The 11621-nt window shown below is 37.8% G+C and overlaps 1 protein-coding gene and 1 long non-coding RNA gene across 3 annotated transcripts; both read left to right on the top strand.

Annotated features, from left to right (window-relative positions):
* The first annotated feature begins 337 nt into the window (after positions 1-337).
* Positions 338-11511, top strand: LOC131334362 (phenylacetaldehyde reductase-like). 2 transcript variants are annotated; one of them, XM_058369331.1, is made up of 6 exons: positions 338-621; positions 5903-6072; positions 8171-8362; positions 9399-9561; positions 9923-10109; positions 11023-11511. In XM_058369331.1, exons 1-6 carry the CDS (start codon positions 504-506, stop codon positions 11165-11167), a joined length of 975 nt encoding a protein of 324 aa, XP_058225314.1. In that variant the 5' UTR covers positions 338-503; the 3' UTR covers positions 11168-11511. The 2 variants fall into 2 exon arrangements, with proteins under 2 accessions (XP_058225314.1, XP_058225313.1); XM_058369330.1 differs by lacking the exon at positions 11023-11511 and adding an exon at positions 10413-11014 and having other exon boundaries at positions 424-621.
* On the top strand, positions 631-3997 carry LOC131334364 (uncharacterized). The gene is made up of 2 exons (XR_009202138.1): positions 631-2075; positions 2113-3997. It is a non-coding gene; the product is annotated as an uncharacterized LOC131334364 (long non-coding RNA).
* Positions 11512-11621: the final 110 nt, after the last annotated feature.

The raw sequence follows: 11621 nt of genomic DNA, 5'->3' as shown, positions 1-11621 counted from the left end.
CCCAATGAATTATAGCCCTTGGATTGAACATAGATAAATCACAGCCCTTAAATCAAATCCAAAAACTAAAAATTGGGTGGTTTTGTTACAAAACGAGGCGGTTTTGACCTAAAAAACGGAGGATTACTTACCACAGAACAGGCCACACTTACCATTCACTAAGGCAACACTTACCATTGTATAAGGCAGAACTTACCACACTTGTATAGTAAGTCCTGCCTTAGTGAAATGATAAGTGTTGCCTTAGTGAATGGTAATTGTTGTCTGTAATTCATTGGGAGTATAATGCTCCCATACCACTTGGGAGCATCATAGCCATTTCCGAGTTATAGGCTTTATCATGTGGATTATCGGGAACGAGAGAGAGAGAATTACTCGTGCCAAAATTCATCTTTATCTGATTTGGACCATTGCATAATGGGGTACACATTTATGTCCAATCAAAATAATAAAATGAAAGTCTCAAACGAGAGAGAGAGAGAGGAGAGAGAGAGAGTGAGAGAATGAGTGGAGAAGGTAAGGTAGTGTGTGTCACAGGTGCATCAGGTTTCATAGCATCATGGCTCGTCAATCTCTTGCTTCAGCGCGGTTACACCGTCAAAGCATCAGTTCGTAACCTAAGTCAGTCTCTCTCTCTCTCATCTGTGTTTCGATTTCTGTTTACTTGGACCAACAGCTGCTTTGGATCATGAGAACTGATGCGATAAGAAAGGGTAGTTCTTTTTCATCAAATATCAAGATTTGGTGAGAAAGGGGTGGGGACAATCAAAAGATTTCATTTTTATATTTCTCTCCATTTCTCACCAAATCATTCAGTCCAAATGAGTGATTCGGGGAGACTCTCTAATCTTTTCTTTTCTTACAAAATCGCTAAATCGAAAGGGGCTAATATACACAAATATTCGTGGCCTATGATATGTTACTTGGATTTTCTTTTTGTATACTGTTGGATTTCACTACCACTGCTGTAAAGCGGGTAATTGATAGGCTCGGTTTGTTTCAACGTAACGGAAAATAATTTTGCCAAATATAAACTTTTTCGTTTTTGTTTTCTGGTTTTTGGTTGATAATGAAAAATATTTTTTCAGCACATAAATATGTGTATGAAAATATACATGTTTGTGAGAGAGAGAGTCACGGGCCAAAGAAATTAGGAGAATCTAACTGGGAAATTGACTTCAAGAGAGAGAGAGAGAGAGAGAGAGAGAGAGAGAGAGGAATTTAGTGGAGGGGAGAGAGACGAGAGATGACTATGTGAGGGATTGCCTGATTGGTTATATTTCAAGAGGTATCGGGAGAACAGAGAATTGATCGGGAAAATGACTTACCCAGTTTTTCTCGAAAAGTTATTTTACCTCAGTTTGTTGGGAAAGGTTTTCCTAACTAAAACATTTTCCCGGGTTTAGGACAACCAAACACCCAAAAAATGGGTAAACATTCTACAGGAAAATATTTTATGGCCAAACAAACGGAGCCATAATGTAAAACGAGTAGTTTAGCAGCTTGATAAAATTTGGTGAAGATCATGACCGACCCTTGAACTCAATCTGAATTACTATAAGCTACAGTTGCCCATTTTTGAAATGCTAACACTTGGTGTATGTCACATCAGAAGACTAAAACAACTTGCTTTTGGGGTACAAGCAGAGAAAAATTGCACCCAATGAATTTACAGATTACAATCCTTCCACCATGCGAAAACAGAACACTTGCACACAGTAAGCAAAAACGAATTTTTAGACTCGGAAAGGGCTTAATACTTGTGAAACTCCCATTCTAAGTTTGTCTGGGGAATTACCATGTCTTAGGAATTACTACTGGTTGAAGAAGAACAAGATGCTTTTAGAGGACTGTGACAGCAGAGAGAGCTTAGCAGGGAGGGAGAGAGATAGAGAGACACAAGGGATCACGGAGATAGAGAGATTAACTGGGCTATAACCGTACGAGGATAGTAGATCAGGATCGCCGCTGGCTGGTTATGTTTGGGGTTGATTTGAAGCTCTATATATCCTAGTAGTATTTAGTATCAAGATTTGGGTCACGTGGTTGTGTCATTCTGTTAACTGTTTTTGTGGGTAATGGTCAGCATGGCAGTATTGAAAAGTTTTGGAGAAAATGGGGCGGGCCTTAGTAAGCAGTTATGAAGGTACCCTGGACCGTTCCCTGGACTTGTTCTAAGTTTCTCCGGGTGTATTGGCCAGTTCAAAATCCGGTTTTTTTTTTTTTGGATCAACAAATTCGGTTTTCGTTGGTTAGAAGATGAATCTTTTGTGGCCTAACACAGAAATACAGAATGACAATATATGCGTGAGTCTCAAAATAGAATTTTAGAGCATACATGTCATGGCTACCGAAAGATTAATCAATTTTATTATAGAGGAGTTTTGAGTCAATATAGACTTCAATTCAATTTTACCGAATAGGTGATCTCCTGTGAAGCATGTTTTTATTCATCTCCAAATGTGAATTGTGTGCTTATAAAATGCTCGTAAGTCCCAGCTAAACCATTTAAGCAACCAAGTGAAGCAGTCATACGATATGCTTTTCTGCAGCATGTCATCCTTGCGTAGTTTCATATTTATCCAGTCAGATGCCTTCAGTTAATGAATAACTGATGCAGCGGAAGCTAATTGAAACACAAAACTACTAAATTGAGTCCGAATCCGTTGATTCGTAACGAATACCCGGAAATCGAAATCCTTCTCTAAACCTGTTTAGTCAAAGAATACCCAGGAATAAAGGCATCAAACACTTTGTTGATTCCGTAGAATACCAAAGAATTTGGCATAAAAGAGAACACTCTTTATAATTTTATTAATCATCAAAAAACTGAATAGCCCTAAGGCTTACAACTTAATTTATAGTAGGAGAAACCCTACACACTAGGAAATAAAGAAAAAGGAAACTACCAAAGTTAGAATTGAGTCTTCGTAATCAAATAATTCTTAAAAGGAAACTAAATAAACTAAATTGAAAAACTAAATAATGTAAACACTTATTTCTATAATTGCAAGATTCCTAACAAAATAAATAAAAATAAAAATAAGAAACTTTATATTCTTTTTTTTAAATAATATATAATATTTTCATTTTACATCATTCTCCCGGGCTTGAGAAAACTCGTCCTCGAGTTTCAATTGCTTCAAATAATCTTGCTCGTCGAAACTTGTCTGCATCAATTTTATACTTTATGTTGATCTTCTCGAACTTGAATTTTAACAAGAAGTCTTCAAACGCAAAAGGTGGAATATCAGTGAATCCCATAAAATCGCCGCGAACTATGTCTTCACTTTGTTCCTTGCAGAATCCAAATATTTGAACACCTAACCATGTGTATGTTGGGTTACTTCTAGATGCAATTTTAATTCCAATTGCAACGGCGCTGAAATTGTAGTATTCAACACAAAATGCAGATGATCATCTTTACGCAAAACAATCTCAAACTCCACATCATTGAATGGTTCCTCATCAAAAATAGGCAGTTTACTCCAATCCACAACTGGATCTGGAATAACTTTGGATGTGAAAGGCCACCGAACTGTAGCCTCCTCCATGAAGCACGAACTCAATGGGTTGTAGTGAGGTTGATTATCAATGATCAAGGCAGCCCTCTTGACCAACGCTTCATGCGTATTCTCAATCCGTTGAAACCATACCCTTAGTTGTTGTTGCACCATGATCCGGAATCGAGCGCTAGCTTTGATACCAACTGATGCAGCGGAAGCTAATGAAAAACGGAACTACTAAATTGAGTCCGAATCCGTTGATTCGTAACGAATACCCGGAAATCGAAATCCTTCTCTAAACCTGTTTAGTCAAAGAATACCCAGGAATAAAGGCATCAAACACTTTGTTGATTCCGTAGAATACCAAAGAATTTGGCATAAAAGAGAACACTCTTTATAATTTTATTAATCATCAAAAAACTGAATAGCCCTAAGGCTTACAACTTAATTTATAGTAGGAGAAACCCTACACACTAGGAAATAAAGAAAAAGGAAACTACCAAAGTTAGAATTGAGTCTTCGTAATCAAATAATTCTTAAAAGGAAACTAAATAAACTAAATTGAAAAACTAAATAATGTAAACACTTATTTCTATAATTGCAAGATTCCTAACAAAATAAATAAAAATAAAAATAAGAAACTTTATATTCTTTTTTTTAAATAATATATAATATTTTCATTTTACATCAATAACTTTGCACACATACAAGGTTGGTTACCTTTTATTAAATCAGTACCATCTATGCCTTGTCATGACATTGCATGCTATTTTTCGTCTACCAAGTAATAAGGAATACCTATATGAATGGCATAACAAACAAGGTTGTCCATACTGTTCCGTACCGGCGGGTTCCGATACACAGGAGGTCTAATTCCGTTTCAGGTTGTTTTTCGGCGTTCATCGGTGGGTCCGGCCAGTATCAGAGCGTTCCGGGAGTACCGGCAGTATGACCAAACAGTTGATAAACGGAAAAATCGAGGGAAAATAAAAGAAAGAAGGAGCTCGAAGGTGAAGATTTTCCGGCTTGTTTTTGCAACCAGTCCAGCGAAGATTTTCTAGCTTGATTTGAAGCCAAACTTGCTTCTGCAACCAGTTCGGCTTGGAAGAGATGAGAGATCTTCTTGCAAATTTGGAGAGATGAGCGGCTTGGAGAGAGAGAGAGAGAGCTAGGGTATAAATTAGAACAAGGGTAATATATGTGTCTGCCTAGCACGTGGTTGTAGTACTGGTTACTATCTAATAAATGTTACTGCATCATCTTATTTCTTTTCATATATCAATCAAATTTGGGTGACGTAAATGAAAGATAAGTTTATTAATCAATACTCCCTCCGCGAAGTTTGGCACTTTTGTGCTTTTACTTGTCCCATAATATTTGGCTGGTTTGAAAAGTCAATAGAAAAGTTAGGTGAACTTCCCACTTTACCCTTTTCTTTTGCACACTAGACAACAATCAGTTCAAACAAACAAATCAATTTTGAATTTGGGAGCCACAAATCAGCGCCAAAACTTTTGGCATCTGACACCCAATTTGAAAAATAGTTGTGAAAGTATTTTTTTTATGAAGTTGTGAAAGACAGATCGGTAACATTGGAAAGTTTGCTCATTAATTGTACATCAAATTTTTTCTCTTAAAAGTTGGATTTCCCAAAAGTGCCAAATATTGCGGGACGGAGGGAGTATAACATATTTTTTATGTTTCTAACGAGGAGTCTGAAATGGTACCCAGTAATATACCAGTACCGGTACGTGCCATACCAGTAGCAAAAACGGTATTATGTCCGGTACAGTATTCAGGACCTTGATAACAAACACTCACTCTGTGGAATATCTATTGCATGGGAACTTTGGTTCGAGGTGTTATCCTGGTTTGGGTTACAATGGGCTATGTTGAGGAATGTCGTGGAGCTTTTAATTGCTTGGAGGGGTGCTAGAGTGGGTAAGAAGAAGAAGCATGTATGGGCTATGATTCCTCTTTGTTTGATGTGGACTATTTGGCTTGAGAGGAATTTGAGATGCTTTGGAAGGGTTGAAAAGCCTTTGTTTAAAATTAAAAGTTTTGTGGTTTGTAGTTTGTATGGTTGGGACAAGGGAGAATGTAATCCATCCCTTGATCATTGTCTAGATTGGTTTGAGTTGTCCAATTCACAAGGTGGTGTACAGGGCCTTTTTGTCTTGGTTGCCTTTTTTTTGTATACGGGTGGCATTCCCTTAATGCCTTCTTTAATATAATTATTTACTTATTAAAAAAAAGAATATCTATTGCAATTAACTTTCCAATTGTTATGTTATCTACGCACTCAGAATGCCATGCCATGCAATTGTACCTATATTGAAGCTAGTCATGGTATATCTCTCACATTGGTACTTATGCAAAATATTTCTACGAGACAGATGACCAAAGAAAGACTGAACACCTGCTTGCGCTTGATGGAGCCAAAGAAAGACTTCATTTGTTTCAAGCAGACTTACTGGAAGAAGGATCCTTTGACTCTATAGTTGATGGATGTGAAGGTGTTTTTCATACAGCATCTCCTGTTCAGTTTTCAGTGTCTGACCCACAGGTACATATTGTGCTACTTTACTTCCTTTAACATGCTGTAATTTTAGGCTGAGAAATGTGAATGAAAACCATCAATCTTATGCTTGCTTCCGTACTTTGTGGCTCTAGGATCATTTTGTTCAGATAATCTACGTGTCATCGGCGCAAGAGACTGATGCATTAGGACTTACCCTGGCATGTAATGGACTTACTGATTTGTTGAGGAGTCTCACTTTACTAGAACAACTGCTATTATTTTTCTCTAACTAAGATTCCGTCGAGTCAAAGGCAGGCACGACGCACGATATTTGTCGGTCAAAATCACATTAGACAGAAGCAGTCAAAGAAATCAAGGAGCACCTTTTGAAGTCTGCAATTTTGTTTCAGACCTACATAGGCTCTCTGGTATTCGCTGGCATGATTGGAGCCTTAAATTATATGAATACTGAATTAGTCTGATTGTTAGATTTATTGTTCTTTGGGGTTTTCTATTCACCATGACACCAAGTTTGTGATAATTTTGAATGTCGAGGAGGCGATGTTTCTTTTTTGGAGTCTACTAGTGTTGGAAAGTGACTAGAATTCCTGTATTAAGTCGGTTTAGACTTATTTGACTAGAATTCCTATTCTATGTCAGTTTAGGTTTATTTTCAGTGCTTTCCTATAAATAAGGACCTTGTGGGGTTCCTATGGTTTGTCCATTATGGAGAGGCTCCTTTGGGTATTATTGTGGAGTCCTTTGTTCCTTTTGTTATTAGGGCTTGATATTAGAGTGTTGAATTGTCTTTTTGGGTTCCACCAAGGGTTTGTGCCTTTTGTGTTCCACCAGAGATTTGTCCCTGAATATCTTTTGGTGTTTCTTTGAGAGTTACAGATATAGCCAGGTCTTTGTATCCCTCGCTCTTCGCCCGTGGAGTACGTTCTTGCTTTGTGCTTGAGCAGAACCACGGAAATCTTTGACTTTGTTTGGTTTAGGTTTTGAGGTAATAAGTGGAAAGAGATAGACAGAGAAATGAGAGTAATAATTGAAGAGAAAACTTATTGGAGATCGTGCGCAGAGAGAGAGGGGGGGTTGGGTTTCTAGACCCACACCGAACACAGTCTTTGTGTCCTTGTTTTGATCACTTGTTGGTTTGTCAATTCCTACTTCGTGGTTATCATAACTTGGTATCAGAGCTTAGGGTTTCATTCTACGCTTTTGTTTATTCCGTTGTGTCTTGTTCTTGGTGCTCGTTTTTTCTATTGCGATAATGACGGCTCGATACGAAGTTGAAAACAAAGCAACAACGCCGGTCTATGGCTTGTGGAGATGTGGTTTTTGCTACTTCAACAAGGACTATACAAGATTTTGACATTTTGTTAGGGAAGAGGAGTGTTTTTGGTGAGAGGTTGAGGAGGAGACTTCGTCTACCATGATATAGTTGAAGCTCGTTGGTATGGCGCTCAGTTCAATTTTCAGTTAATTCTGGCCTATGATGTGCTTCGAGAAGTTTATTGCCCTTTAGAGTTTAGGGGAAGAGTTTTTTTGCGAGAGGATTGTTCTATGGTGTTGGATTCTATGGAATTCAAGTCAATGAGGAGATTCGTTGAAAGTGACTAGAATTCCTATGTTAAGTCGGTTTAGACTTATTTGACTAGAATCCCTATTCTATGTCGGTTTAGGTTTATTTTCAGTGCTTTCCTATGAAGAGGGAACTTGTGGTATTCTCTCCTCATTCATAGTGAATCATCTCTCGCTCTTCGCCCATGGAGTACGTTCTTGCTTTGTGCTTGAGCAGAACCACGTAAATCTTTGTGTCCTTGTTTTGATCGCTTGTTGGTTTGTTTATCCTTTACTTCGTGGTTGTCATAACAACTAGTTTAAGTCCTAAACTCCCAGTGAAAGCTAGGTCCACTTGAGAAACCTCGAACGATCTTTATGTTTGCCCAATTGTAGACCACCAATTGCAGGGGCTAGGTTGGTTCCAGCAAACTGATTCACAAAATCTGTTCAATAGACCCATTAAGGGAGGTCATGGGACAAAGTAAGTGCAGATGTCTAATTTGTATACACATGATGAATCGTCATTTGCCAACTTATTCTATAGTGACTCAAATTTTTGCTTGGCCTCATATTTCAGGCGGAACTAATTGATCCTGCACTAAAGGGAACAATTAATGTGTTAAGATCATGTGCCAAAGTTCCATCTGTTAAAAGAGTGGTTCTGACATCATCTTTGGCTGCTGTCACATTCAACCGAAAGATGCTAATTCCTGGTGTCTTAGTTGATGAAACTTGGTTCTCAGATCCATTGTTTTGCAAGGAGTCAAAGGTAGGTTAATGAGCTACATCTTTTATCATCGTTTTTGTTTATTTGCTATGCTTATGAAGAAAAAAGCAAGTAGAAGTTCTACATATTTGATTGCAATGTAATAATTCAAAACACTTCTGAGGATCACCAATGCAGTTTGGTATAGTTGTGAGGTGGAGCCAGGGTTCCGTCATGTATATAGAAGGATCCTTTTCTTTGTTTCAAATACTTTTATTGTTCGATCAGCAACAACTGTTGACAAAATGAACCTTCTTTTCTTCCTCCATGGTGCTTGCTTCTTTTCTTTGAGAGGAACACCTTTCTGTACAACTGTTAGCAGGATGTGCTCATCATTGCTGCAAGTTTGCACTTTCTAATGTGTTGCAATCGTATTGGACAGGCTTCCGTCATTTTGATGTGATTAGTCATCATAAAAGAAGTTGTTACCTTTTTGTTGAATTAGAGATGATTGTTGCCCTTCCATATGCCTCTTGGAAAGGCTTTTTACATGTTGGATCGGTGACTTTGATTTGACCAATCAGAATTATTGGTTTGAAGAATGATGATGTATTGTTCTTCAGTTGATATTAGGAAATACTTTAGTGACCATAAGGTATACTATCTGAAGCAATAAATGCACAGCTGATAATCAGACTAATATTAGACATATTTTGATAAGTGAAAACAATGAAGAGTATATTTCCAAGAGCGCATGTGTATTTTGATGGCTGACTCGATTTCACATGGCAAAAAGTTTATGAATACTAAGAGTACATCAATTATTAAACCCATTGACAGGTATATTTTATGACAAATAGTCCCTTCCTTCTTTAAAATCCATATTTTTTACTGATATCACAGTAAAATCTGCATCTTATGGACACTCAAACTGTAAACTTACAGGGGGTCCATATAAATGGTCATGTGAGTAGTTCCCATAGCCAATAGATCTTAGTTTTGTGTTGTATGCACGTGTTTCAGTTATATGCTGGTTAAGGGTCAACTAGTTTTACATTCAAACTGGACGCCTTTTTACTGATATTACTGGTTTCATCAGCTTTGGTATCAGCTTTCAAAGACGTTGGCAGAGGAGGCTGCTTGGAAATTTGCAAAAGAGTATGGGATTGACATGGTTACAATTAATCCAGGATGGGTGATTGGTCCTCTCTTACAACCTACTGTTAATTCAACTGTGGAGGTAGTTCTCAACCTCATAAACGGTACTTCAGCAGCCCATGCTTGCCGATTTGTCTTGGTACTTGAATTGTTTCTGTTTCTCTAGCTCAATGATTAAGTTCACCCCCTTTGCCAGAATAGATTTTTTTACCTGTGTTAAATAAGAGATTTTGAAGCATCATCATTGCCTTAGATGTCTAGAGAGTTCTGGATCTTTTTTTGTTCCCTTATAGGAGTTCAATAAATATGCATGGTAGCATTGATTCATTTAAAGGCCTTTTTTCTGTTAACGTGAAACCACAGTGCATGTCAAACCATGCACTGGCCACAAGTTTTGGCTATCTCCAAAGGTCAACGTGATGGGTTTATAAAGTAGAATAATCGTTTTCTTTTTATTCCATGTAGGAGCTAAATCATTTCCAAATGCAACTTATAGATGGGTAGACGTTAGGGATGTTGCCAATGCACATATTCAAGCATTTGAAATTCCCTCAGCCAGTGGAAGATATTGTGTGGTTCACAAGCCTGCACACTTCTCTGAGGTTGTCAGAATTTTGCACGAGCTCTACCCTGCACTAGACCTCCCTGACAAGTAAGTGCTCTTCATCCTTCCGTGTTCTTGTGAGGTTCAATTCATTCATTAGTCCTCCAAAAGAACCTTGTCCAGTTGTTCACAAATGACTATTTGTCACACCAGGTTACTTTTTTATTGCTTCACTCGTCTTTCGTTTTTATGGACAAGTTCTTCCAATCTTGTTTCCCCTTAATTAATTTTCGGTTATGCATAGCATAGTATCAAGAACATGAGTGAATTTGGAATGTCTCGTGGAGCATGTCAAGGACATTGTGTACCAGATTTAGGACTAATTTTAGGTCTGATCAATTTATTTTTTAGGGACCTGTGTCCCCACTTCGGGAACTTGCGAAGCGATGCACCCCAATCACACTGCCTGCATGGACGAACCAACCAGCCAATCATGCTATACTTACCTTCCAACCCAATTCAGCTTACAGGTTTTTATTATAGTTATGCATCTAATGCCACATCGCATACGTAAGCAGAAATTTCATTTAGTAACCATTTTAACCTCCATTTCAAGAGCTACTAATCCTAAGGAATTTCAATTGTTTGGACTTCTGAGGGATTTTGTGTTCATGCAATATTGTTGATGGATGCCTTCACCAATTAAGTAAATGCTCTAGATTATTTGTTATCTATTTGAATTGGATCTCAAGCACGTTTAACACTAATTTTGTATCGAATTCTCTAGTTAATATTTTATTGATGCTGTTAAATTAGCAACATGGGCAGTTTACTTTTATCCTTGAGGGGCAACTGGGATACATATTTTGATAGTGCTTGCTAAAGTTGATTTAATCCCTAATCGAAAGATACTGGAACACAAATTTTCTATGGGGTGTTTGGGAATTTGCTTTGCTTAGGTTGCACATTGTCCACCATGATTTATGCAATCTTTGCCCCATGTGTTTTTTATACATTGCAGACAGGACGATAGCACGGGTTTGCAACTAGGCTACCATGTAGTAAGTGAGAAAGCAAAAAGTTTGGGCATCGACTTCACTCCATTAGAGGTGAGCTTAAAGGATACTGTGGAAAGCCTGAAGGAGAAGAATCTCCTTGCTGTTTGAATCATGGTATTTACTAGCAAGTGAAGGCAAAGCTGGTCTTTTGGACTTCAGTGTCCTCGTTTTGAATTTCATATATACTTGCGATTTTCTAAGTGTTGAAGGTCTTGTACTGTTGTAATAATTGTCGTGCTGGAAAATCATTGACTACGTCTACAATTTGTGTTTGATGCAAGTCCCAAATCTCGAAATTCAACGAGGAATGATGTTCATTGATTGATTTACTCTCTTTGGTTCACACTGCATGTGTCCTGTAAGGTTGGCTACCACATGCAAATCAGAAACCGTGGATGTAAAATTTAATTGGATGGCAGTTGGTTCTACAAAGCCCTTGGTTCTTTGATTTCTATTTTCTTTCTCAGCATTTGCAGAATCATTTTATGTTCGAAGAGATTATCTCTTGGGCCAATCTTTAGCTTACTTTGCAGCATTTACCAGAATTCGTACCTTCTATCAT

Source organism: Rhododendron vialii, chromosome 7a, assembly GCF_030253575.1.
Source record: "Rhododendron vialii isolate Sample 1 chromosome 7a, ASM3025357v1".
NCBI classification, from domain to species: domain Eukaryota; kingdom Viridiplantae; phylum Streptophyta; class Magnoliopsida; order Ericales; family Ericaceae; genus Rhododendron; species Rhododendron vialii.
This window is presented reverse-complemented; position numbering and strand designations above follow the sequence as displayed.